Source organism: Mastomys coucha, unplaced genomic scaffold, assembly GCF_008632895.1.
Source record: "Mastomys coucha isolate ucsf_1 unplaced genomic scaffold, UCSF_Mcou_1 pScaffold21, whole genome shotgun sequence".
NCBI classification, from domain to species: Eukaryota; Metazoa; Chordata; class Mammalia; order Rodentia; family Muridae; genus Mastomys; species Mastomys coucha.
Genome location: NW_022196904.1, coordinates 135,567,080 through 135,594,352, shown reverse-complemented (window position 1 = coordinate 135,594,352; position 27,273 = coordinate 135,567,080). Strand labels below are relative to the sequence as shown.

At 52.0% G+C, this 27,273-nt stretch overlaps 3 protein-coding genes across 6 annotated transcripts; 2 read left to right on the top strand and 1 right to left on the bottom strand.

Annotated features, from left to right (window-relative positions):
• The first annotated feature begins 8,564 nt into the window (after window positions 1-8,564).
• Rad9a (RAD9 checkpoint clamp component A) lies at window positions 8,565-15,240 on the top strand. Of its 2 annotated transcripts, XM_031389159.1 has the most exons (11): window positions 8,565-8,757; window positions 8,841-8,911; window positions 9,341-9,469; window positions 9,841-9,955; window positions 10,051-10,150; window positions 12,718-12,827; window positions 12,917-13,026; window positions 13,100-13,164; window positions 13,251-13,388; window positions 14,109-14,319; window positions 14,406-15,240. In XM_031389159.1, exons 1-11 carry the CDS (start codon window positions 8,724-8,726, stop codon window positions 14,499-14,501), a joined length of 1,179 nt encoding a protein of 392 aa, XP_031245019.1. In that variant the 5' UTR covers window positions 8,565-8,723; the 3' UTR covers window positions 14,502-15,240. The 2 variants fall into 2 exon arrangements, with proteins under 2 accessions (XP_031245019.1, XP_031245020.1); XM_031389160.1 differs by lacking the exons at window positions 8,565-8,757; window positions 8,841-8,911 and having other exon boundaries at window positions 9,354-9,469; window positions 9,749-9,955.
• Ppp1ca (protein phosphatase 1 catalytic subunit alpha) lies at window positions 15,016-18,487 on the bottom strand. Its single transcript, XM_031389161.1, has 7 exons — window positions 18,325-18,487; window positions 17,732-17,863; window positions 17,356-17,586; window positions 16,731-16,835; window positions 15,749-15,972; window positions 15,535-15,669; window positions 15,016-15,461 (listed from the first exon to the last, which is right to left on the bottom strand). The coding sequence occupies exons 1-7, from the start codon at window positions 18,377-18,379 to the stop codon at window positions 15,351-15,353; spliced, it is 993 nt and encodes a 330-aa protein (XP_031245021.1). The 5' UTR covers window positions 18,380-18,487; the 3' UTR covers window positions 15,016-15,350.
• Tbc1d10c (TBC1 domain family member 10C) lies at window positions 17,815-27,011 on the top strand. Of its 3 annotated transcripts, none has more exons than XM_031389157.1 (10): window positions 17,815-17,913; window positions 19,947-20,124; window positions 20,701-20,800; window positions 21,483-21,590; window positions 21,677-21,783; window positions 21,945-22,059; window positions 22,673-22,738; window positions 22,853-23,042; window positions 25,865-26,019; window positions 26,291-27,011. In XM_031389157.1, exons 2-10 carry the CDS (start codon window positions 19,973-19,975, stop codon window positions 26,636-26,638), a joined length of 1,341 nt encoding a protein of 446 aa, XP_031245017.1. In that variant the 5' UTR covers window positions 17,815-17,913; window positions 19,947-19,972; the 3' UTR covers window positions 26,639-27,011. The 3 variants fall into 3 exon arrangements, with proteins under 3 accessions (XP_031245017.1, XP_031245015.1, XP_031245016.1); XM_031389155.1 differs by lacking the exon at window positions 17,815-17,913 and adding an exon at window positions 19,719-19,755; XM_031389156.1 differs by lacking the exon at window positions 17,815-17,913 and adding an exon at window positions 19,721-19,737.
• The last annotated feature ends 262 nt before the right edge of the window (window positions 27,012-27,273 follow it).

Below are 27,273 nucleotides of genomic sequence, written 5' to 3'. Positions count from 1 at the left end.
TATCATAGCCTTTTAAAACACCAAGCCCCCTTTTCCTCAGTAGCAGGAGTCATCTTCGGGGCCATCTTTGTCCCTTTCATCTTACCTTTGCAGGAACCCTATGTCCTTTTCCTTAAATGAGAAGGAAGCAGGTAAAGTCACTCCACCATACTCCACCAGATTGCATGGTAGAACAGGGATGAGGACACAACATTGTCTGACCTCAGGGACTATGGTACACCATGCAGGTACAAACTGGGGACTGCCTAGAGAGAATTCCACAGAGAAGAAGCTAAGAGCACATTTTATGTTGCAAAACTTTATTTAGAGTCCTGGGGCTATGAGGTCTGTGGCTATGGGCACAGGGTGGGTCCTTAAAGCTAACAAGGTGAGCCCAGTAGTGGTGGTGCACGCCTTTAATCCCAGCACTTTTGGGAGGCAAAGGCAGGTGGATTTCTGAGTTCGAGGCCAACCTGGTCTACAGAGTGAGTTCCAGGACAGCCAGGGCTACATAGAGAAACCCTGTCTGGAAAAAAAACAACAAACAAAAGATTCCAAGGTATTCCTTGATACATGTACAGATTATTCTAGTACTTGTAGTAGAATCCTGGCACCTCTGCCACATGTACCACTGTAAGCTGGGCCAGGTGCCTTAACATCACCCTCCTGTGTCCAAGAGAGGCCAGACCCTAAGAACACTGAAAACCTCAGCTAGGTTCTGGATTCTCTTAGTAGGGAGCTTGGAGCCACACAATGAGCATTAAAGTGGGAGTTAGAAGTCATCTACCAAAGCAGCAAGACAAGGGCTTCCTTCTATGTCGGTCCACAAAGAAATTCCCTAGATGGCTTCAAGGGCCCAATCCCAGATACCCTTTGGAAGTGTTCTGCAGGGTGTACCAAAAACTCCTGCAATGGTGCAAGGAGGGAAGGAAGGGGCTGAGCATAGGAGAGCTTGAACTTTCCCCTTTTCTCCAACACACTCCAGCCCAGAGAGCCCTGCCTCACCCTGAGCTGGCCCTGATGTCATCGGAAACCCCAGGGGCAGAGGGCTCCTCTCACCCCAGCAACTTCCCTGCCCTGCCCTGGCTCTCCTAACCACACCTGGGCCAGCTCAAGCCTCCCCAAAAGACACCCCACCCTACCTCCCCCTTGGAGCTGGAAGGAAGCTGAGATGCACCAGTACTGGCTATTTGGTTCTGTTGCTGTCTCCCTTCTGCCCTACCATGGCTTTATCTGTCATCCATAGGGTATCTAGGTGATAGGTGTGGGCAGAAGGGATACCCCCAGGTGCTTAACTTTTCCTTTGCCTGCCAGGAGTTGTCCTTGCCATTCTCCCAGGATGTTCCATTGCCCTGGCCAACCCATGCTTCAGGCTCTGTGACTCTGTCTCCCCTGGCAGAGGAGTGGGGTTACCTCTCCCTGGGCTGGGAGATCCTTATCCTGCCCTGCTGAGTCACTGCTGGCTCCTCCCGCCTTCTCCCCTCCCTGCTCCCCACTATCCTCTTTTCAGGCCTCTCCATGCTGTCTATGCCAAGGGTCAGAGATAGAGCCCCTTCCCTGAGACCATCAATGATGAACTGATAAAGAGTGAGTGTTAGTGGCAGAGGAGAGAATATGTTCCTCCTTCTACTAAGTGGCCTTGAGCAAGTCACTGTCCCCTCTACTACTTCATGTCCTCTTCTTCGGGATGGGTTTGGTGGTAATATGATAGTAGCACTTTGTGGTCCCTAAGCAAGTATCTGCATAAATACAATAGGAACTGGATCTGAGGTTGGAGCTCAGTGGCAGAGTGCTTCCCTGGTGTACATGAGGCCCTGAGTTTGGTCCCCAGTACTGCAGACAGACACATAGTATCAACAAAATGATGATGATGAGCAAGCACAGTTTCTCCTAGCACTGAGGAGGCAAAGGCACTTTGTGTGAGTGAGGGCTATCAGATCCTGTCCCAGAACAAAACAATGATAATGAAACAAGGGCTGAGGGGATGGGGAAGCTTGGAGGTGTCAAGGAAGACCTCCCTGATTGCTCAGAGAGAATTGCAGGGCCAGCAGAAGAGTATAGAGCTGGGAGGAGCTGGTACCCATGTCTGTGCCACCCTGTAACCTCCCAAAAGCTCCCCGAAGCAGCTACTGTGTATACCTTACTGTCCATGTAGATCTAGACACAGCCTTCCTTCCAGGGCCACATGGAAAGGTGACTTTAATACTGACTAGACATGTGGGCAGCTTGCTCTGAGGCTCCAGTACAGACCAGGGTTCCTGGAGCCCTGACTCACAAGGACTCTAGACAGATCTATCAGGGTTTTTTGTTATCAGAAATTCCAGACTGGGATTTTCAGCGGCTGAGCATGCACAAGCAGGGTTCTGAATTTGATCCTCTGCACTGGATAGAGTGGAGTCCCAGATCCACCAGCTACAAGTGACCCTCTCCACCTCACAAAATCCTCAGAGCTGTGGTGAGTCTCACATGAAACAGTGAAGTAAAGGCTTTGCAAGTTGCAGAGCTCCAAGGAGATTCAAGAGTCTGGAGCCTCCTTACCCATGCATGCAACTGCTGCTTACTGAGCACTTCTCTGCCCGGCAGTGCAAAAAATATTTAAATATTCCCCACTGCCACCTTACCACATGGGAATCCAAAGCACAAATTGTCCAACTTTCTTAAGATCATAGAGGCAGGCAACTTAGCTCTAAAGCAACCCTGCTTTTAATCAGTGGCCCCTTCCTCATTCTGTCCCTATATCCAGAAAGCTTCTTTCCACCTTCTGGTCTACAGCAGATCCTAGGAGTGACACCTTTTTTGCCCTGTTTCTCTTGTGGGATCTAAAATAAGACAAGACTCAAGACTGGTACCCACAGATGCACACTTGACCCAGGGTCAGGCCAGCCACCCTGGAGTTGCCCTGGGATCTGGGACTGGATGTGGTGTGTGTCTCCCTCTGCTGGTCCCATAGGGGGACAGCCTGGCCAAACTGCTTTCCCTAGAGCTGGTTGATGTCCATGTTGCCCCGGCAGCTGGTAAATGTTGGGGACATTCAGGAGACGGGGGACTCAGGCCATACCCTGGTCCACAGAAACTCCAAGGTCACCTTCTGGAATTCCTGTGGCCATGGTACTGTCTTTAACAGGACCCCCAAGGGGTGGTCTTTAGGGAGGTCAGGTTGCCTCCCTGATGACTGCCCAGGGGGCCCCCCAAACAGCCTCTTTCTCCTTCTAACTCATGAATGGAGCTGTCATCCATGGATTTATCTAAACCTTTTGTGAAGCTATTTATATTTCCAACCGGGACCACATCTTGGGGTAATGAGTTCCATCGGTGTCCTCCCCTGCTGGGTGAAGCATGCTGCCTTTGATTTGTCCTAAACTTACCTCACTTGCACTCCAAGGGGGCCCTGTAACTCCAGCATGCCAGGTTTTGGTGAACAAGCTGAGCTTCCCCCTTTCCATCCCTCTGTGGGTTTGAAAAATTCCATTCCATCTTCCCTCTACCTCCAGCCCTGCAGACTGAAAAGACCTGGTCCCTCATGTGTGCACCGGGTCTGTGTGTTTAGAGTGTGGCCACATCTTTATCTCATGGGAGCCTCCAGGAGACTTTGAGAGACATAAGCACTACCATTCTCCCTGCTCTGGAGGCTAAGGACCAATGAAAGTCCAGAATGGAAGGACCACATAGTGGCTCAAAGCAGCAGCAGCAGCTTTCTTAGCTGCTCTCAGGGGCTGATTCTTCCTTCTGTCCTAGACACAGTCATAGAAGGGTCTCCAGCCTGTGGGCTCCATGCCTTTCTCTATACCCTTCTACTGGGGAGACTTTCCTCCAGGATCCCCTCATCCTGGACTAATCTGATTGTCTGCTCTGTTGCCCTCTCTGATGCTTGGTTGCAGTATGGACTACACAGATTGAGTAGATAGGAGACCATCATTGCAATAGCAGATTGAAAGAGCTTTGTACACATGAACTAAATAAATGTGCATAGTAGCTCCTCAAAGGAGTGACCCTGAGTACCTCCAGTCTATACATTAGGAAATTCAGACTTTAACTTGTGATGGAGCCAGGACTCAGACCCAGGCAGACCCAGCACTTCATTCTGTGTGTCTCAGCAAACAGCCGTGGATTCAGGTTTTGCAAAAGTTCTGAATCTTTGCTCTTCACTTATTCAGCATAGATGCATCAAACTAATGGTACGTGCCAAACATTGTTCTGATTGATGGGACAGGTGCCAGGAAACAAGAAACCCTGGGCAGGCTTGGCAGTGGGGGCTGGCAGCACCTGGTGTGCCACACGTGCATTACAGGCAGGCCGAATGGTGTTCTCCTTTCCTAGTGCCCCAACAGCTCGGAGTTGCTATGTCTATTTGGTTATGCCAGAGTAAGCACACAAATGCCATATCTACAGCTTATATCAAGACAAACCCAAGTGAACCCCAACTCTCCAAACTCTTCTGCACTTCTGTTACTTACTCCAGTTCGGCAAAACTCCCAGAGTTACCCCACCTGTGTCATCTATAAGTAGGACTGCATAGGGCACACCACAAAGTGACAGAGTCCTCCTGATAAGCCTGTGTGACAGCATATTCCCAGAGCCACAGATTCCTGGCTTTCCCCAAGGTGCAGCTTCACAGTGAGTGTGGTGAGCCCTTGTTCTTTGTCAGCTGTCTCCCCTTATAGGTCCCTTCGTGACCCTCCCATTCCAGCCCCAGAGCCTTGGCTCTCACGTTGCCGCTCCCTCCCTCAGGTCTTCAGGCAAATGTGTAACCTGGACATGCTGTTCTAGAGGAGGCTCTCCTTTGCTGGCATTCCTCTCCTCTCCCAGCATCCTTCTGTCCTTCTCCCTGTAGCACCTACACGCTGTAGTCAGAGATCAGGGAGCTTTATCTTGTCTCTGCCCCATACTTGGAAAACTGCACCCAGTGTTCTGTATGTGTTAACATAGTGAGTGGCTGAGCACCAAGTCCCAGCTCTGGGCTTCCTGTGATGTGATTCAGCCCTAACCAGCTGGGGAGAAGTGGCTCTGGAAGGGAAGCGGTCCTGGACAGAGGATGCTTCTGAGAGTTTGCAGTGGCAGCCACTCTTCATCAACCATCCCAGATACACCTGCATTTACACAGATGGACCTTTGTAGGAAAATGCCTCCAACATGGGGTGAAGTGAACACCATAAGTTTGGGGGTTGAATCCTGAGAGGTCATCTCATCATCTCTTGCAACTACATTTGAGGGGGAAATGGAAATGCAGAGGGGCCTTGGCTTGCTCCAGGCCATCTATACGTAGAGCTGGACTCACACTTTGCTCTACTTTCAGGATGGACCCAAGCCCTTTTTGGGTGATCCATCTCCCACCCAACATAATGTCCCATGGGTCCCAGTTCCCTCTTACTGTGCTTCCCGGGTAAATGAGCATGGCTGGATGTGCAAGATAGAGTGGTGAATTGGAAAGCTCCTTACTAGACTTGCAACCCAGGAATGGGATGGGGAAACAGACCCTAGAATAGTTTGTCTCTGAGGATTACACCACAGGGAAACCCTTCAGGATCTTAAGCGTCAGGTTGGAGGGGGTCTGGGTGAGCATCCTGTTCCCTATCCTTCCCCAGTCCTACTGTACTGTGCTACAGAAGGTTTCTGTCATTGAGCAAGGAAACGGGGGTGATCACTCCAAAGTGTCACTTTTCTCCTTTTCCTAGTATATATGACCTTAGGTGGCCAGCATCTTACACCCAGTATGTCAGGGACAGAAACAGGTCAATCAGCAGCCTTCTCCTTTGCTTCCTTGCTTCCAGAGAGCCTTGCCTTCTGTCTCCTGTTGAGACTGGCTGCTCGGGCAGGGGCAGGGGAGGAAGTGGAGGGTTTGTTTTGTTTTGTTTTTTGTTTTCATTTTTGAGACAGGGTTTCTCTGTGTATCACTGGCTGTCCTGGAACTCACTCTGTAGACCAGGCTGGCCTCCAACTCAGAAATCCACTTTCCTCTGCCTCCCAAGTGCTGGGATGAAAGGCATGTAGCACCACTGCCAGGCATGGAAGATGTTTTAAGATCTCACCCAGTCCTTGGTAGGATGGGAGGGTATCCTGAAAGGGAGAAACAAGAAGCATTAGGGATTTGCTTGCTTGCTTGTTTGTTTGCTTGTTTTTGAGATGGTGTTTCTCTGTGTAGCTCTGTCTGCCCAGGAACTCACTCTGTAGATCCCTCTGCCTCTCCTGGGATTAAATGAGTGCCCCACCAGGCCTGGTTTAACCCAAGACAAGTGCTCTACTCAGAGATACATTGCAGCCCTTTATTTTTTCTTTCCTCTATTATTAGTGTGTTTGAGATTGGCAGCCCCTGCATGGAGTATCTGTGGAAGTCAGAAGGCAGCTTTCGGGAATCTTCCCCTGCCTGGCTGCTGACTGTAAAGCTCATGTCCTCAGGCTTGGACAGAAGAATCTTATGACCCATCCCCCACCAGCCTGGCTCACCTTGAACTTTCTGTCATCTCAGTAGGCCTTGAATTTTCAGTCTTTGTACCTCAGCCCCCCAAGAACCTGAGATCACAAACCTGTGCGACCGTGCCTATAGTTACACTTTGGAAGGCTAAGTATGGGGAGCAGAGTTCTCAGGAGAGGGGCGCTGTGGGCAAAGGTGGAGGGGGGTTGGAGCTGCCTCTCTTAACTGTGCCACATACTCAACTTTGTTCCTTCCTTTCTTTCTTTCTCTTTTTAAAGATGTATTTATTTAATTTATATGGTTGTTCTATCTGTACACCTGCATGCCAGAAGAGGGCATCAGATCACCATGTGGTTGCTGGGAATTGAACTCAGGTCCTCAGATGCTCTTAACCACTGAGCCATCTCTCTAGGCCCTCCTCTTTATACTTTTTGAGATGGGCTCTTTTTTTTTTTTTTTTTTTTTTTTTTTTTTTTTGAGACAGGGTTTCTCTGTGTAGCCCTGGCTGTCCTGGAACTCACTCTGTAGACTAGGCTGGCCTTGAACTCAGAAATCCACCTGTCTCTGCCTCCCAAGTGCTGGGATTAAAGACATGCATGCCACTGCCAGGCCACGGGGTCTTGCTATATAGCCCAGGCTGGCCTCTCAAGTTTTCAGAGTCCCTAGTGATAGGATTATAGGCATGAGCTACCATACCTGGATTAACACCTATTTATTGATCCTAGGCTGTGTGTGAAGTACACAAAACAGAAGCAGTTCCTGCCCACATGCAGCAGCCACAACAGCAGGGAGCACAAATATTAAACACATAGGAAAACTGAGAAGCATCATGGTTCAAAGCCTAGGGCTTAGCCAGAGTTTTCTGTGCTGAGGGAACCTTTGCTGTTGAGCCCAGGAAGAGAAGCCAGCATGGGAGAAGCAGGCCACAGCCTTGGAAGCAGACAAAGTGGCAGTCAAGGGCCTGACAGGGTTTTGGAGATAGGTGATCAGAGGTCATGTGGGACCTGGGTCCTGGAAGTTCCAGATCAAGAGACTGGACTTTGGCCAGGAGAGTTAAGCCGGTGGAGGCAGATCACTGAGGACTGTGTCTGGACAGTGAAGGAGGACATGGAGATGGAAGGAGGGCCACTTTGCCATCCCTTTGGGAAAGGAAGCAGCCAGAATCCACGGAAGAACTGAGCAAGTGAGGAGAGGACGATGGTAAACAGCTAACTCCTAGTCTAACAGAGAACGCAGCAGGTTGCCTTGGATATGGAAAGGGAAAGCAGCCTCCTCCCCGGAGGCTTTAGGAAAGAAGCAGAGAGGGAGAGGAGCCTAGAAAAACAAAGAGAGGGGCTAGGTAACAAACACAGCCTCCCCATTAAGCACAGGCCCGCAGGGGGATGGGCAAGGGTTGCTCTAGGCACTTGAACTGATACCCTGAGCAAGGTGAACGCATCCCAGCTGATTGCCTTCATCCTTTCACATGGTCTGGGTAATTGGTAAAACGCACACAAATCACTTATAGTGATTTCCAGGGCTTCCCAGTTCATTCCTTCAGCTCGGATCCGACCCCACCCTACCCCCGCAAGGTTCCGGACCTCCATCCACCCATACCTATCTACCCCACTGTGCTTCTGCTTCTGCCCCTCCTTCTAACAGGTCCATCTTTCTACCCTTTTCTGTCCCAGAACCTTCTCATCTTTCCGTGTATTTATGAAGGACAGTGAAGGATCCTGAAACCAGAATGAATAGCCCCTTCTCATCGCTCTTGAAGCAAGTTACGTTAATTTTTTTGCGGGGAGCTGGTGGTTGCTGCCACGACAGAATCCTCTCAGCCCAGATTGAGCGCGGACTATCTTGATTTGACCCTGTAACCCCACACACTAAAGTTAGCGACCCGGGAGGGTCTACATTTCCCACGTTCCAACTCTGGTCCAGAGCTCGATCTCTGGTGCAGGCACCTTGCTCCTCTATCTAATGTGCCCTTCATCATGTGTGCCCAGCGGAGCCCAGTGGAGCTGCAGAGCTCTACAGGGTGTGCAGGGCTTGGGTTCGGGTGGGAGAACCAGACCTAATGAAGGACGCAGGAGATCGCCCTCCGCAGTCACGTGATCCAGACCACACCCAAGGAAACGACTAGATCATGTGACACGGAGTCTAGCAACGTTTTTCTCACGTGACGGAGAAACCCCGAGTGGACCAATAAGGAAGCGGAGGCCCGGCTGGCGGCGGGGAGGAGACGGTGCGCGGGAAGAGAACTTTAGGCATTCCCAGTAGCTGCAGGGACTCACTGTATGTCCTGTCCCATCCCGGTCTGGTTGCAAAACAAGCTCGACTTTAGTGCTTAAGTACCATGAAGTGCCTGATCACCGGGGGCAACGTGAAGGGTAAGTTTGGACCTGCCTTGCAGCGGACTATGTGAGCAAGCTCCAGGAGTCCCCCTAACCACTTTGTGCTCTGTTCCCCACAGTGCTGGGCAAGGCTGTCCATTCGCTATCCCGAATCGGGGACGAGCTCTATCTGGAACCCTTGAAGGACGGGGTAAGAGACTGGGACGCAGGGATGGGGGCGGATTCAATGGTGAGTGGAGAGCCTAGGCTTGGCGTTCACTCGGCCTTACAAGGTGATGGTGGCCAGGTATTTCGGCGCAGTTTATAATAAACTTGGGTTTTTGGGACATAAGCTTGGGCCCGGTCTTCTGAGGCTTCATGTGTATAACAGGGCACTTGCTCTTCCTACAACGCCTAGTGGCAGGCAAAGGTGGGACTGAAGTAACTTTAGGGAAAAGCAAGCCTGGCAGACCCTCAGCGGCAGCAAACTGGGAGATCTACATGCCGATGGTCCTGCTACATAGAAGGGGAATTTCGGTAGTGAACGATGGAAGAGAAGTGCAGCAGGATGAAAGAGCAGGCCACTGAGGTGGGCCTGCCATTGCCCCTGACTATGTTTTGCCTGCTTTTTGTGTCTCAGCTCTCCCTACGGACTGTGAACTCTTCCCGTTCTGCCTATGCCTGCTTCCTTTTTGCCCCACTCTTCTTCCAGCAGTACCAGGAGGCTTCCCCTGGTCAGGACCTGCTGCGCTGTAAGATCCTGATGAAGGTAAGGGCCACCTGAAGCGTCTCCACAGCTGTGCCTCTGTGCCAGGCACTCTGTAAACGATGACTAGGGAGTTAGTCTCATATGGAGCCATTCTGTGCAAAATGCAGTGAGGTAAAGGGGTTTAGACTCTAGAGGGTTATCTAAGAGCTGTGGAGAGGGTCGTGACATTCAAGCTGGTCAAGAAAAGCTTACCAGCCCCTCGCAGCTAAGGGAGCTGCATGGACAAGGCGGCGTGGCAGTGTGCAGACTTCCTGCATGCAGCGGGAACCCCTTTCACAGCTTTGTGGGGCCAGTGATGGACCAGAGCCTACACGGGATGTAGAGCTGGTCCATGGAAGCAGAGTGCCAGGCTGATGTCCCACCCTGCCCAGTCCTTCCTGTCTGTCTTCCGCTCTCTGGCAACGGTGGAGAAGACTGTGGAGAAGTGCTGCATCTCCCTCAGCGGCAGCCACAGCCACCTGGTGGTCCAGCTCCACTGCAAGTATGGTGAGCAAGTGCCCGGCTGCCAGAAGTTCCTCTGTGGGTGTGGGGGGTGGCAGTGAAGGTTGTCAAGAGCACTGAGACCACTTCCCCTTATCCAGGGGTCAAGAAGACACACAACCTCTCCTTCCAGGACTGTGAATCCTTGCAGGCTGTCTTCGACCCAGCCTCATGCCCTCACTTGCTCCGTACACCAGCACGGTAAGCACACCTGCTTCAAACTTCGCCTGAGTCTCTCCTGCCTTTGGAGCTCTAGAAATGCTCCATTTCCAGCGAGCATGGCTAGCCTACGCCTGCCATCCTAGAGTTCTTAGCTTGAGGTGGTAGGGAGTTTCTAGGCTGGCCTAGGTAATATGAGACTCTTTATCAAAAAAAAAGGGGTGCATGTGCTGGGGAGATAACTCAGTAAAATATCTGATGTGCAAGCATGAAGGCCTGGTTTTGAGTCCCAGAGCTTAAATAAAAATGTATAGTATCTGTTGGGGGTGGTGGTGGTGGTGGTGGTGGTGGTGGTGCATGCCTTTAATCCCAGAATTGAGGAGGCAGAGGCAGGCAGATCTCTGTGAGTCCCGCCTGGTCTACAGAGCAAGTTCCAGAATAGGCAGGGCTACAGAAAGAAACCCTGTCTTTAAGGGGAAAAAAAAAAAGGAACAAACCCAAACACCAAAATGGTCAGCCCTGAGAAGCAGTAGCACTGAGCACTTCTGGCTTCTGCCCATGCACATTCACACAAACACAGAAGCACCTTTGTCTTTGGGGGGGACCTCGGGGTTTCTGTGTCAAGGCCACACAGCCCAGCGCATATTTGGGCCCTTACCTTGTTCTTCAAAAGCAGAGGCTGCTGCCTGTGCCCATTTCCACTGACTGTGGGATCCTGCCAACCGTATCCCAGAGGCCTACTGACTGCTTTCCTAGAGAGACCCTGTGACCTGCCTGCAGATCTCTTGTATGACCTGAGTAACCCTGAAGGCCTGTCCTTGACCTTGTGTTACAGAGTTGAAAGCCCTCTGACCTCTCATTCTTCTGGTAGTGTCCCCCTTATAGTGGCTTCTTCCTAATTGCTAGGGCTCTAGACTCAGCCCAAGGAACAACCTGGATGAGGACACTGGAGTCCAGGAGGGCTGCCCACTACCCACCAGTCAGCATCGAGGCACAGCATGGCCAGGGGAATGTGCTTCCAGCAGAGAACAAGGTCACTGAGTGTCTAGCATCCAAATAGCCCAAGGTCCCATTCATTTCTCAGAGACTGAAAGTTGCTTCAGGTCCCAATGTTAGCTTCTCCAGGCAGGGCCTGTTAATAGTGATAAGAGTTCCTGGGGGGGGCATTTCCTCCCCCCCTCCCTTGTAAATACTGGCAGTAGAACCCAGGACCTTTTATCTGTTAGGTACTCTGTACTAATGAGCTACATTCCCAGCCCTGTTTCTCTTTCTCACATAGAGTTTCAAATACAGGAGTCAGTGCGATGGCTCAGCAGTTAAGGCTGTTGCTTTAAACCTGCCCAGTTGAGTAATCAGGTTTTAAATCTCCAGAACCTACCCAGTGAAAGAGTGAACCCAGTGGTCTGTTTTCCAGTCTCCACATGTGCACCAAGGCATCGCCACCGCCGTTCTCTCCACAGCACACACACCCACACAAAATAATTTTTAAAAATTCAAATATAGATGCCAGCTGCCCCCCACCCTCCACCCCATGCTAGGGACAGACCGCAAAAACTAGTCTTGAGGCAGATCTAGGAGTTACTTTTCTGTTAATGTTCAGCAATATATATCCTTAGAGGGTGGGAGCCAAGACCCAGCTTGCTGTTCCACACCTTTTTTTTGTTTGTTTGTTTTAAATAGACAGCGTTTCTCTGTGTAGCCCTGGCTGTCCTGGAATTCACTCTGTAGACCAGGCTGGCCTCAAACTCAGAAATCCGCCTGCCTGTGCCCCCCAAGTGCTGGGATTAAAGGCGGTGTCCCACATATTTAATCCCAGATCTTGGGAAGAAGAAGTAGGCAGATCTCTGCGTTCAAGGCCAGCCCAAGCTGTATAGTAAGATCCTGTCTCAAAGGAAAAAAAAAACAGAAACAGAAACAAAACTACCCCCTGTTCCATTTCTGTGTGTGGGTGCAGGGTGTTGCTGTTTTACACAGGTGTTGTTGAGTCCCATGAGTTCAGTAGCTGGGTTGGGTATGGTAGTGCACACCTGTGATCCCACTTTAAGAAGTAGAGTCGGGCTGGAGAGATGGCTCAGGAGTTAAGAGCACTGACTGCTCTCCCAGAGGTCCTGAGTTCAATTCTCAGGTACCACATAGTGGCTCACAACCATCTGTAACAAGATTTGATGCCCTCTTCTGGTGTGTTTGAAGACAGTTACAATGTACTCATAAATCTTTTGGGGGGGAAAAAGGTAAGTTTGAGGTCTACATGTAAAGAACCTCCCTCACCCCATCTCCCAAAAAGTAGCTGGGACCAACAGCAATGTTCTCCTATACCCAGCTTTTCTTTCCCCCATTATAGTACTCAAGTGTTTCCTGGGTCCCTTAGCACAGAGCCCTTTGCCCCCACACTGTGCAGTGTGGCCTGCCCCCTCTGTCTAGGCTTTAGTGTGTCCTGTTCCCCTGTCTAGGCTTTGGTTTGCCCCTACACCGTCTAGTCTGGCCTGCTCCCCTGTCTAGGCTTTGGTTTTATTTAGACTGTGCTTTCATTGCCTTAAGAGCTTCTGACAAGGCAAGTAACATAAGAGTGGACAAAGCATTTCACGCGTATCTGTTTGTCCTTGTCACAGGGTTATGGCAGAAGCTGTTCTGTCCTTTCCCCCTGCATTGACTGAGGTGACACTGGGCATTGGCCATGGCCGACGGGTCATCCTGCGCAGCTACCAGGAAGAGGAGGCAGGTGAGGGAGTTAGACCTGTCCCCGGAGGGAACAAGAGCTAGGAGTGAAGCCAGGGCTCAAGGACTTTAATTCATGTGCCTGCCACACAGATAGCACCAGCAAAGCCATGGTGACTGAGACTAGCATTGGGGAGGAGGACTTCCAGCAGCTGCATGCCCCAGAAGGGATAGCTGTCACTTTCTGCCTCAAGGAATTTCGGGTGAGTTTACTGTGGCAGTCACCTGGTCTTTCAACCAAACACAGGCTCTCACTACCTGCTTCTTCCATCCTAGGGGCTCCTGAGCTTTGCAGAGTCAGCGAATTTGCCTCTTTCTATCCACTTTGATGTTCCAGGCAGGTAATTCCAGGCTTTTAGACTGGGGAGGTAGGGCTCTGGGATGCCCAGAGCAGGATAACTTAGCTTAACCCCTTTCTGTCACCCAGGCCAGTCATCTTTACCATTGAGGACTCTTTGCTGGATGCCAACTTTGTCTTGGCCACACTCTTAGAGCAAGACTCATGTTCTCAGAACCCGTGTCCCCCAAAACACCACCAGCCAGTGCCTCAGAAGCAGGCACACAGGTAAGTGTGCTCACCAGCTAGCTCTCCCTCCATCTGCATACTCAGGTTGAGCCTGCTACTTCTAGCTTCTGCACCTCCCCCATACATACTTCCTGTCAAGCCCAGCCTCAACAGGGCTTCCAGCCTTAATGGTCAGCTGTACCGAGACCCCTCCCATCCATAGAGGCATCCCCAAGGTCCTGCTGGCTTCCTTCGCTGGCTGAGGCCTCCGCTCCGAGCTTCTTTCCAGACTAGGAGAGAAGAACTGCTGGGAGGCAGGGAGCTGCCTGGTGCAGGGAAGCAGGTGGCTGGAAGGGCAGGTGGGTTGGGAGGCTGGGCTCAGTGTAGTAGAGGCAGAGGAAGTTTGGTCTGGCTCTCAGCCCAGCATATCCCTGGGCTCTTGTGCTCTCCAGCTCCTATCCCTTGGGAAGGTGAGGGATTGGGCCCCACGTGGCCCTGTTCACAGGACTTGTTGCTTTCCTCCCCCAGCTGAGCTAAATTGGCCCCAGGATCCTCCCTCAGGCCCCTACCTGAACTCTGATCAAAGGGGTTCCAGTTCCACCCCCTCCAGGAAGCTCCCACTTAACCCCTGCATCCTATCCTCCAAGCCAAACCAGGAAGTAATAAAATCAAAAGCTCACCAGCAGTCTTGAGGCCTCCAGCCCTCCTCAGAACCCTCCAAAGTGGGGCCTGCCTCTGTATCCCTTTTTCTCTCTGTACCTTGTTATTCTCTGCCTACAGCACACCCCACTTAGATGACTTTACCAGCGATGACATCGACTGTTACATGATTGCCATGGAAACCACCGGGGGCAATGAGGACTCCCGGGCACAGCCTTCCACATCCCTCCCACCTGTCTCCCAGGCCTCCCATGACCTTGCCCCCACCTCAGAGGAGGAAGGGGAGGAGGCTGAGCCTAGTACAGTGCCTGGGACTCCCCCACCCAAGAAGGTAATAGCTGGAGGTTGGGATGGGAACCGAGGTAAGGAAGGAGGCAGCTTTCAGGACTAACTGGGCTTTCTCTATTCTCTTTCCAGTTCCGGTCACTTTTCTTTGGCTCCATCCTGGCCCCTGTACACTCCCCCCAGGGTCCTAACCCTGTGCTGGCCGAAGACAGTGATGGTGAAGGATGAACCTGAGAAACTAAAGTCTGTGTCCAAAGGCTCATGGACCAGAAGCAGGCCCAGCCACTGGCAGAGTTGGGCCTCGGCCTCCGGACATGGAAAAAGGCCTTGGGTAGGCCCCACTTGGCTGGCTGCTGCAGAGCTACCTCGGCAACCCAACCATGTCTGCTCTGTGTTCTGTATTTACTCAGCCTCTATCAATCATGTCTCTTTCTGGTGCCCAGCTGTCACCTAGCAGATTCTTCACCTCACTTTGAGGCTCTGTAGTATGACTTCTGGCCAAAGCCAGAAACAGCTCACTCGGGCTCACCTGCCTCTAAAAAGGAAAGCTCAGTGTTGAACCCATGGTGAACTCCCACTGCGGACCTGTCAGACCCTTCTGCGGTCCAGAGGGACTGTTTGTCTTTCATCACACTTGACTGTCACTGATGTTGCCCATGTTCAGCCACTCAGTCTGCCCTCCCAGGTGGCTTTGTACCAAAGAACTGCTGGCCTACTGGGATGAGAGAGACAGAGGCCATGGTGAGAATCCAGCTTTGACCTTTATTCAAGAGACCAGATGGGTTGCCCCAGGATCTGGCTGCCAGCCATGCAAGGCTGGAGACCCACAATCTGGTCTGCCATTGCCCTGAGCTGCAGCCTTGACCCCAGGATTCCACTTGTAGCCACCACAGGTGCTGGTGGGAGGGAGCCCTGGGGGATTAGATGCTGCTATTGATTCTTTAAAAAATAAAGGAAAGACACTTAACGTTGTGTGTTCCCCTTGACGGGTGGGCCCGAGGGGCCAGCATGACCCATGGCAGCATGATTTCTGTACAAATAATCCGTCATCTGGGGCAGAAGGGCAGCACATGGAGGCTACTTCTTGGCTTTGGCAGAATTGCGGGGTGGTGTGATGGGACGGCCTCCAGGGTTCAGGCCACTAAACTGCCCATACTTGCCCTTATTCTTATCAGCGGGCTTGAGGATCTGAAAGAGAAAACACTCATCAGGGTCCTGGTGCTGAGCCAGGCACATCTGGCAGCCTCTTCCCCACACCCACCTGGAAGGAGCACATGAGGGTCTCATCCACACTCATCATGGCACCAGCATTGTCAAACTCTCCACAGTAGTTGGGAGCTGAGAAGAGTGTCACCAGCTGCCTCTTGGCAAAGAACTCATAGCCATCTTCTACAACCTGGGCAAGGACAGGAATGGTTTGGTTTATAAGTTGGGCAGCTGGCCACCACCCAGCCAGCCCTAGCCCACTAGCCCACCTGATGTGCTCTGCAGATGAGGTCCAGATCATGCTTGTGCAGGAACTTGGCTACCACCTCAGCCCCAAAGGTAAAGGAGACACCACGGTCATTCTCGCCCCAGCCTTGAACATCCTTGTCAGGGTCAGACCACAGGAGATCACACAGTAGGCCCTGGTCAGGCACATCTGTGGGCCGCATAATACGTCTAATCTGCTCCATGGATTGCAAGTCTGGAGACAGGCCTGGGGTGGAGTGGGATAGTGTTCCTTAAACCAAAAAGCAAGTACTGTCCCCACCACCACCGGGTTCATCTTTTGGTCTCCGAAAGTTCAGGGAGACAGAATCCATTATTCCCTCGCTGGCTCCATTTCTCTGTGTGGCCTTGGCTGTCCTTATACTTTGTATGGCACCCCCACCTGGTCATCCCTCAGCTTTTAGAAGTGCAGAGAGCAGACCTCTATGGGGGGAAGGAAATGAATGAGTTGTCTACAGGATGCCAAATGCCACAACAGGAAAGAGTGCAGCCAAACTGGTGTGTGAAGCTAGATGTCATGGAGCAGGCCTGTAATCCCATCACTTGGAAGTCAGAGATGGGCAGAACTCTTGTGAGTTGAAGGCCAGCCTGGTCTACAGAGTGAGTTCCATGACAGTCAGGACAGACTATTACACAGAGAAAGCCTGTCTCAAAAACAAAATAGGGGTGTGGGCCATCTCCTATAATAAATGACATCCAGGCGGGTGGTGGTGGCGCACGCCTTTAATCCCGGCACTTGGGAGGCAGAGACAGGTGGATTTCTGAGTTCTGAGGCCAGCCTGGTCTACAGAATGAGTTCCAGGACAGCCGGGGCTACACAGAGAAACCCTGTCTCAAAAAACCAAAATAAATAAATAAATAAAAATAAGTGACATTCAAGGAGAGCTATTCTAGGGAACTGAGAAGAGCTGGGTCCCTGAGAATGTAGCCCAAGAACCCAAGCACAGACCACGCAACCTCTCTTACCTCCGTGGCAGCAGAAGATCTTCTCATCTACAATGGCTGCGATGGGCAGGCAGTTGAAGCAGTCAGTGAAAGTCTTCCACAGTTTGATGTTGTATCTTCGCTTGCCTGTATAGAAGGAAGTGGCTCATAGGGAGGACCACCCACCACACAAAACCCAGTCTAGTTTTCTGTGCACCCATTCAGGGTACTTTGTGGGTTACTGACAAAGCTGGGAGAAAACACTGAAAGGCAAGGATAGTTTACATTCTTCCCTATGCTCTACCCTCACCTACCTTCCAGGATTCTAATACCTGTGTCCACAAGAACCTGAACTCATCTGGCCCAATCTCAATGTTCGTACCCACTCTGGTCCCATGAATGAACCCAAACTAGAAGTGGGTCTGGTTTATTCATACAGGCATCCTAAATGCTTCCTAATGGATGTAACAGAAGGGAATGTCATCAGGCAGGACTGTGCGGTAAGCTTTAGCAAACGGGCAGCCCTGCATGTACATCCATTCACCAGGACCTTCCTGAGTGCCACAGGGCTCGTCATCAGGGGTCTTTTGACACTAGACCACTGTAGGAGGCCCATGAAGAGCAGGGAATGTAGTTCTGGGCAACGAGCAACATTCAAATCACTCACATTCGTCATAGAAGCCATAGATGCGGTTGATGCTGGCACACTCATGGTTCCCACGAAGTAGAAAGAAATTCTCCGGGTATTTGATCTTATAGGCCAGCAATAGGCAGATGGTCTCCAAAGACTGCTTGCCCCGATCTACATAGTCCCCCAAGAAGAGGTAGTTGCTCTCTGGAGGAAAGCCACCATACTCAAACAGCCGTAGAAGGTCATAGTACTGGCCATGGATGTCACCTGGGAACCAGAGAAAACTAGGTTTCTAGATACAAGTTGTGATCCTGAACCCAGCAATGGGCTATAAAGGGTGTTGAAACACGGGTAATGGGGCAGGACTAAGGACTATTTTCAGGAAGCAAATGGGTTCTGAGCAAGGTCTTACCACAGATCTTGAGAGGCGCCTCAAGCTCCAGAAGAATAGGCTGGCTCAGGAAAATCTCCCGGGATTTGAGGCACAGACCACGGATCTCGTTCTCTGTCAGCTGCACATTCTTTCCAGGCCGTGAGCCCTGCACTGGGTACGGAATAGGGTCTTGGGACCCTGACCTCGAAGACCGGATGAGGGTAGGTGTCATGCCCCCCTAACGGGGGCAACCGTCGCAAGTGAGCCCCCCGAAACCTTTGCATCAGGCCTTCAAAGGCAAGATCCGACCCCTTAGCCACCCGGAGGGCCTCCAGAGAGACGCCCGTGCTCAGCAGCCCGTCAACCGAAGCTTCCTCGCTTCGAGACTCCTTCCCAGCTAGCTTCGCAGCAGTCTCACCCTGAGTCCCGGCCACTCATGCGTCCCCGGCCTTAGAGCGCGCTCCAAAGCCTAGGTGCAGGGAGTGGGGGGGCTGCCGTGGCCATGGGTCCTCACGGCCTGTCCCCGCCCAAGCGACGCTGGGCCCCGGGAGCGGCGGGCCCGCCCGCGCGCCACTTCCGGACGGCGAAGGGCCTAGGCTCGGCGCGCGCGCACCTCCCCTACCCTTGCCCACCTTCCAGCAGGCGCCCGATGATAGAGTCCAGGTTGAGCTTCTCGCTGTCGGACATGGCGGCGCAGCCGCTCCGGCCCACCAGCTCCGGGCCCTCTCCTGCCTCCCGCCCTGTTGCAGCCTCCTTCCGGCCTGGCTCTCCTTCCGCCCTCCCCAGCCCGCCCCCGGCCCGCCGCCCCGCCTCTTCGGTCGGCCGCCCCGCCCTGCCGCGTCCGTAGTTCCCCGCTCTCTAGCGCCTCCCCTGGACGGCAAGCACCGCGGCCGGGGCGGGGCCTGGCAGGGGCGGTGGGCGGGGCTTGGTAGGGCGGGGTTGGTCCGCTCCACCCTGGAGGATTCGCCCTGCTGCGTTCAGACAAGTTAGGGCCGGAAGTACTGTAGGAATTGTTTTTCTCTTTCCAAGTCTCTTCCTACCCCAGCCCTGCGTGGGATTGTGGTGTAAGCATGTTAATCGCTGACTTCTCAAACACTAAAGTAATTCCTCGAAGTGCAGAAGAAGAAACTAAGGCTCAATGATCCTGGGAGTGGGCTCCAGACCTCCAGAGCCTCACATTCACCTCAGTCTTTCTGGCCAGACCCATGAACACCTGCTACTGAACTCTAAGCAGTGTTTTGGTCCAGGTTGCCTTGGTGCCTGCTACGTCAATTTTTTTTTCCATAAGTGATGTAATACTATTGTACTTAGTTCATGTTCTAAGTCCTTTGTAGAGTACTTGGACTTGCCTAGCATGTGCAAGGCCTGAGGTTCCATCTCTGGCTCTGGAAGGAAAAATAAAGAAAGAAAGGGGAGGGGGTATTATTTTTAAACAGTAAAACATTAAAGTAGGCATGGTGTCATAAACCTGTAATTCCAGTGCCTGAAATTCCAGCACAGGAGGATCAGGCAGGGTCATCTCCTGCCTGGGTTACATGAGACCCTTGTTCCCAGACTGTACCCTTTCACTCTCAAAAAAGAAAACCTGGGGCAAGGGGTTGGAGGGGTGGGACAACATTACAGGATAATTATTACTGAAATCATAAGTTGCTGGGTGGTGGTGGCACACGCCTTTAATCCCAGCACTTGGGAGGCAGAGGCAGGCAGATTTCTGAGTTCGAGGCCAGCCTGGTCTACAGAGTGAGTTCCAGGACAGCCAGGGCTATACAGAGAAACCCTGACTCAAAAAACCAAAAATAAATAAATAAATAAATAAATTGGTTTTACTTGCAAGTAACCTCAAAACTGATGGTGGCCTGTCATCTTCAATTTGGGCAAGCCAGGGACTCAATACACCTAGCATCCTGTGGATGGGAGGAGTTCGTGTCTCGGGCACTAGGGCAAGCAGGAAGAACCTCATAGAGGAAGGGGGGAGTCCCCCCCACCAGGGAGGGGCCCCCAACAGGCTGCTGAAGCTGAGGCTGAGGAGGAAGTGAGAGGAGGAGGTGAGGTGCAGCAAGGAGGTGAGCCGGGCTGTGGGTAGGGGCCAGGCCTGGGCCTGGGTCTGAAGAGAGACCTGGTCTTTGTGGTACCTCAGGGTCTACCTGACTCCCCAACAAAAGAGGAGGCTTAGTCCCCTGTGACTGGGGACTGGTGGCTGGAATCCCCAGCCTCAGTCTGGCTTAATGACGTTGGCTGTCTGTATGTCTTGCAGCCTGTGACACTAGGGTCTAGGGCAGAATGGCCCAGGCCCTGGGAGAGGACTTGCTACTCCCATCAGAACTACAGGATGATTCTAGCTCTCTAGGGTCTGACTCGGAGCTGAGTGGGCCCGGTCCATATCGCCAGGCTGACCGTTATGGCTTCATTGGGGGCAACTCAGCTGAACTGAGGTAAGTGAAGCATGGGGAGGGGAGACAGTAGGGTACAGAGACTGAGGGCTAAGTTCTGGAAGTAGGCCTGGTCTCAAGGGTCTCACTGTAGACACTGTAGACACTGTAGCCCGGAACTCAGCCAGTGTCACTCCTTGGGTTCCATGTGGAATTCTAAGGTAAGAAGGGTGGTGGAGGGAATGTGCTTTCTGTCTCCTTTATCCTCTGAGGGTCTGCACCTTCCTCTAAAACTGAACATCTCTTCCCTTTTAATCTCTGGTCCAAAAACCCCAGATGGAAATTCGGATGTCTTCCATTCTCTTCTCCAGGTTTACCTTATATAGTTAGGCACAGACAGAAACTTGAAGCATCACACAGCAGATCAGAAGCAGATTCAAGTTCTTCTGCCTTCCAGTCCAGGGCACTATCCACCCAGCTCCCCCTATGAGTTATCTCTGTCTCTGTTTTAGGGGACAGCCAAATAGACTTTCCCTAAATACACACCTCCTCATCCTGTCAGTCTCTCCAGCTTCTATCCCTATTGAAGCCTAAATCCCTTCCTTTAACTTTGATACTGTGTCTGTCATGTGCCTCCAGGCTTGGTCAACCCCCTGCAGACCTCATCCGCCAGCGAGAGATGAAATGGGTGGAAATGACCTTACACTGGGAGAAAACCATGTCCCGACGATACAAGAAGGTAAGGAAAGAGAGGTCTACCTACACTGGTTCCCAAAGCTCTTAATCCCCCCTGCTTCTGCTATCCAAGTGGACTCTTTTTTGTTTTTTTGAGACAGGGTTTTTCTGTGTAGCCCTGGCTGTCCTGGAACTCACTCTGTAGACCAGGCTGGCCTCAAACTCAGAAATCCGCCTGCCTCTGCCTCCCAAGTGCTGGGACTAACGGCATGCGCCACCACTGCCCAGCCCCAAGTGGACTCTTGACCAATGAAAAGCTAGGCTTAGAGCTGAGCAGTGGCAGTGCACACCTTTAATCCTAGCACTTGGAAGCCAGGGACAGGAGGATTTCTGAGTTCAAGGCCAGCCTGGTCTACAGAGTGAGTTCCAGGATACACCAGGGCTATACAGAGAAACCCTGTCTTGGAAAAAAAAATGCAGAGGCAGGCAGATTTCTATGAATTGGAGGCTAGCCTGGTCTACAGAGTGAATTCCAGGACAGTCAGGGATATACAAAGAAACTCTGTTTCCAAAAACCAACCCATCCCCCCCCCCAAAAAAAAGGGAAAAAAGGAAGGAAGAAGGAAAGAAAGAAAGGAAGGAAGGAAGAAAGAAAGAAGCAGGCAAGCAAGCAGGCTGTGCTTGTGTGCTTGGGACCTGCAAGAAAGCAGCAGAAGCAAGCCTAACACACATTGACCTCACCACAGGTAAAGGTTCAGTGCCGAAAGGGCATCCCCTCAGCCCTGCGTGCCCGGTGTTGGCCCCTGCTGTGTGGGGCCCAGATGCGTCAGAAGAATAACCCTGGTACCTATCAGGTGAGAGAGTTGGCAGAATCTTTCCTACCCCTTCTCAGAGCTCCCTGCCACCCGAACCTTCACATCTACCTTCCCACCACCCACAGGAGCTGTCAGTGGCCCCGGGAGACCCGCAGTGGATGGAGACCATTGGCAGGGACTTGCACCGTCAGTTTCCTCTGCACGAGATGTTTGTGTCACCCCAGGGACATGGGTACGAGGCCAGGGATACCCAGTGACACCAGGTCCTCATGCTAGATTCTTTAGTACTACTTTTACATCCTTGGACAAGGGAGACTGTGGCCTGAGCAGAGGCCACAGAGGGCAGGGAAGGGATGCCTGGGAGGCTGGCCTTAATGAGCTCTTCTGGCACAGGCAGCAGGGGCTACTGCAGGTTCTCAAGGCCTACACTCTGTACCGGCCAGAACAGGGATATTGCCAGGCTCAGGGACCTGTAGCTGCTGTGCTGCTCATGCATCTGCCCCCAGAGGTGAGTGACCTTGACCCTGCTCTGAGACCCTCAATCCCTAGTGATCTGAGACCACCACCCCCAACCGCAACCCCAGGTACTAGACCTCAGGAATCTGTGTTCCTTTACTTCAGGCCCTGTTCTTGTGACCAAAGCTTCATGTCCACAAATCTCAGTAACCTTTAAATCTATTATCCTTGATCCTGACTTTTACCCAGGTGATCTAGGAGTCTGGAAAACTTTCACTTTAACATTTTGCATATTGATCCTGAATTCTGTACCATGCCCAGGCCTGCATTCCCTCACATTGGCTTTCCCTATCTTATAATTTGTGGCACTGAGGATCTAGAGCACTGTGGCCTTGGCCCTGGGTGGGGGTGGGGGTAAGCCCAAATGACCTTAGGCTTCTGGGATATAAACTCTGTGAGCCTCCCAACTTTTGCTCCAACCTTATGGCCCTCAAATACAGAACCCCAGGCACTATGATTTCCAACTCCTCACCCCCAGAATAGGGCAGGCTCTGAGCAGGGTGGAAATGACATGAGCGCATGCCCCTGTGCCTGTTTCCCATCCCCTCTTCCCTTCTGTGGACAATTCCTTCATGAGGACTCACAGGCCTGTGCCCTGCCCTCAGGAGGCCTTCTGGTGCTTGGTGCAGATCTGCGAGGTCTACCTCCCTGGCTACTATGGGCCCCACATGGTGAGAGGCTGGGAAGGGAGGTGGGAGATGGAAAGTGGGGGATCTGAAGCTTAGGGTTTGGGAGTGGAGGTCTGCAGCACAGGCTAGCCAAACTGACGAGGAGCCTGGCTGTAGGAGGCCGTACAGCTGGATGCTGAAGTGTTCATGGCCCTCCTGCGGCGGCTGCTCCCACGTGTGTACAAGCACCTGCAGCAGGTAGGCGTCGGCCCCCTGCTCTACCTGCCTGAGTGGTTCCTGTGCCTCTTCACTCGGTCGCTGCCCTTCCCCACGGTGCTGCGCATCTGGGATGCCTTCCTTAGTGAGGGTGAGTGGGGCTTGGGGCTAGCTCACGTTTCTGCCTGTTGTTCCCACTCTCAGCCCTTTTGGAACCTTCTGTCACCTGGACTTGAGTGTGTCTGTGGAGAAAACAGACCATCTCATGGCATAATCCCAGAGTGATGAATGAGGGCCTCTACTTTGTCACAAACACTACTGTGGGAGACTGAGAGCAAGGATAGGAAAGTCTCTGATGGGATTGGGGGTCTGTGTGCAGGAACTGGGTTGGGTCAAAGCACGTGTTGTGGAATGTGAGTGGCTCAGAGCATGCAAGCTTTAGGCATGGTCCACAGCCATAGGAGGTTCTCCTTCTCAGGGTCTTGTACCCATGACTCTTCCTAAGGAGCTCGGCGAAGCTGTGTCTGACAGCTAGCTTATGAAACTTTCATTGGTGGGGGTGGGGCTAGGAGGTGACAGTACCTAAATTAAGAAGATATTTATAGAATGTCATGAGTGCCATGAAGAAAATACATCAAGGGATGTGACAGAGTGTCAGGAGAGCAGCAGGAGGTGGTTGCCGTTTTTAAAAAGAGTTCTGGCTGTTCTATGGAGGTAAACTAGAAGGAAGCAGGTGGAGGTTAGAGGCCAGGAAGACCATCATAAGCAGGAAGACCAGGCCACAGCCAACTCAGGTGACTCTTGGGAGGAAGGACACGGAAAGGTAAAGGTAGAAAAGGGGGTGCCGTGGGGCTGAGAGTGGAAGGGGCATCAGAGTCAAGCCAAGTTGGACTCTGGATCTTTAGGGCTCTGCTTTATGCTGCCCATAAGTCTAGAGATTGTTCATACAGTCAGGTTCAAGTTTGGGCTGGTAATGTACTAGCTCAGTTGGTAGAATGCTTGCAATAAGTATGCAATAAGCCCTGGGTCCAATCTCTAGCATTACATAAAATTGGTCCTGGGGGCACGTGCCTGTAATCACAGCACTTGGGAGACAGTAGCAAGAGAATCAGAAATTTATGATCCTCCTTGGCCACACAGTGAATTTGAGGCCAACCAGGGGCTACATGAGACTCTGTCTCCAAAACTTAAAAAACAAACAAACAGGCCGGACAATGGTGGTGCACGCCTTTAATCCCAGCACTTGGGAGGCAGAGGCAGGCAGATTTCTGAGTTTGAGGCCAGCCTGGTCTACAGAGTGAGTTCCAGGACAGCCAGGACTATACAGAGAAACCCTGTCTCAAAAAACAAAAAACAAACAAACAAACAAAAAAACCCAAGAAAATCATGTCCCAAGTATCCAAAGCACATGTGTCGCCTCAGACCACAGAGGGAGGCTGATCGTGGGGGTCCATCTGATCCCTGTCCTCTGTACCTGGGGACAAGTACTGCACAGCCTCCTTTTAATAGCAATGATGACATTGTGGGTGGCAATTGTTGCTTTATGAGTTACAGTTGTCACTAGATCTCCCTGGCATGCTGGCTGCTCTTATCAGTTTGGAGGATGTCAGAAAGGGATTGTGAAGTCCTAGGACTGACAAGGGTTAGTGTATGCATGTGTCTGTGTGCCTGCGTGTATGTACATTAGTGCTGTGTTTTTGCAGTAGGAAGAAAAGTTATGCACAGAACCTTTCTAGAATCAGAAGGTAGCAGAGTCAAGACAGAAAGTACTTAATAGGCACCAACCCAAGTACTCCTCAAAGAAACAGGATGCTGAGGTCAGAGAAGGCTTGGCATAAGATTATTAGCAGCCCCTGGCTCCTGGCTGGCTGCCCTTCTTAGAAGTGTCTGGCATCCTGAGACAGGCTTGGCTCTTTTAGTGTCCTGTGCCCTCAAATTGTAGTATTCCTTCTAAGCATCATATTTCATACTTAAAATTTCAGTGCAACCAGGCAGTGGTGGTGCACACCCTTAATCCCAGCTCTTAGGAGGCAGAGGCAGGCGGATTTCTGAGTTCGAGGCCAGCCTGGTCTACAGAGTGAGTTCCAGGACAGCCAGGGCTACACAGAGAAACTCTTCTCGAAAAAACAAAAAACAAACAAAAAATTCTAAACAGGGGGATTGCTGTGAATTCAAGGCAAGACTGGGTCACATGTAGTTCCAGGCCATCATGGCCTGCAGGGTGAGCCACTGTCTTAATAAAACTAAAAGCCAGGTGTGTGAACTGGTGAGGCGGCTCAGTGGGAAAGGGCGCTTGCCCCCAAGCCTGGTGACTTGAGTTTGATTTCCAGGTAGAAGAAAAGAGTTGACTCCTACAAGAGGTTCTGTGACCTTCACACGTGATGTGGCAGGCACATAGTACACACACACTAAATGAATAGTCAGGTCTCGTGGCCCCCACCTGTAATTCCAGTGTTCAGGAGGCAGAAGCTGGAGAACTGCTGCAAGTTCAAGGCTAATCTGGGCTACATTATGAATTCCAAGGTGACCTGACTCAACAAAACAAAACACACTGGGCATGGTCCCTTTAATCTGAGCATTTCAGAAGCAGAGGCTTCCTATCCACTGTGAGCTGGAGGCCAGCCTTGGCTACATAGTAAGTTCCAACCAGCCAGAACTACACAGGAAGACTGTCTCAAAACAAAACAAAACACCAAGCCACTTGTGATGTCACATGCCTGCTACTCAGCTCTCTAGAGGAAGAGAAAGGAGGCTCAGCAGATGAAGGCCATTCTCAGCTACGTAGGCAGACGGAGTTCTGTTTGCATGAGACCCTGTCTCAAAAGTCAGCTCAGTCGTTGGCCATTTTTCCATGCCTGAGTTGGGCGAAGTGAGGTAGAAAGAGCACGTCTGAGGGCTGATTCGACAGAAGAACTGGTGGGGGGTGGAGCAGGCTGGTTTCCTGTGAGTGAGCTACTACTCCCTTCCCTGCAGGTGCTAAGGTACTGTTCCGTGTGGGGCTGACACTGATGCGCCTGGCACTGGGTACTGTAGAACAGCGCACAGCATGCCCGGGGCTCCTGGAGACACTGGGGGCCCTACGAGCCATTCCTCCTACCCAGCTACAGGAAGAGGTCTTCATGTCCCAGGTGGGTAACTCTGTTAGCGATCCTCAGTGGCCTTGCCCCATGCTGCATAGCTGGAAAAATAAGCCTGGGTGAGAGTAAGACGCAGTTCCTGTGCTCTGAGCTGAAGAAAATGTGAGAGCCCCAGGCCTCAACCGTCAGGTCACAGCAAAGCTGTGTCTCAGCCCTCAGCCACTTCCTGGGCTTGTGTACTGCCTGCCCCACGGGGACCTCAAGGCTTCCTGCTCCCTGACACCCCAGTCCAGGCAAAGTTAGCATCAACTGTTCCCCACAGGTGCACAATGTAGCCCTGTCTGAGCGAGACCTGCAACGGGAAATCAGGATCCAGCTAGCCCAGCTGCCCAAGTCATCACCCGGGCCAGCCCCTCTACCACAGGCCCGCCTTCCCGGGGCCCAAGCCATCTTTGAGTCCCAGCAGCTGGCTGGGGTTCGAGGAGGCACCAAACCTGAGATACCTCGAATTGTGGTGCAGCCCCCGGAGGAGCCCCAGCCACCACGGCGCAAGCCACAGACCCGTGGCAAGACTTTCCATGGGCTCCTGATAAGGGCCAGGGGACCCCCTATTGAGGGTCCCTCCAGGTCCCACCGAGGCTCTGCCTCTTTCCTGGACACCCGTTTCTAAGTATACCATGCACTTAGTGCCACCAGATCTCAGTCATCGGAACAGTGATGGCAGCCCCAGGACTGTGTAGTATACTTTACTGCTGGGCTATGCGACTCTGCTGTTTCCAGCAAGGACCTCGAGGGGTGGAGTATCTCCCCACTTTAAGGACTGTGTCAGGCACAAAGATAAAGAAAGGAAGGATACTGAGTGGAGCTTGTGGGGAGCTGTTTGGTGCCTGTCATTGCCAGCATCAAAAGCCAGCACTGAAGGATTGTGGGAATAAAGCTTCTGGCTGAGATATGGGACCCCATGGGCTTCTTGCAAGGAAATCCTCAAATAAAGCCTGACTGAGAAGATAATAAAGTTGGATCAAATATTCCTCCACTCTCCACCCTGGACTTACTGCCGTGTTGTCTCCTGCCTGCATCCACCCTTTCTGTCCTTGTCCACATGGGACACACCAAGGCTGCCCATTGGCTGTTGGGTAAGGTGTTTACCATGAAAGGGAGCCTGTAGTAAGCCAGCTTGCCCCAGCCTCTAGGGTACAGGTCAGACTTCTCTATCTGCCAGAGGAAGGCTCCCCAGTGACAGCTGGCCCCAGAGGGGCACTCCAACCTCCCATTGCCTCCCCTAGATGGCTCAGGGCTCCCTTC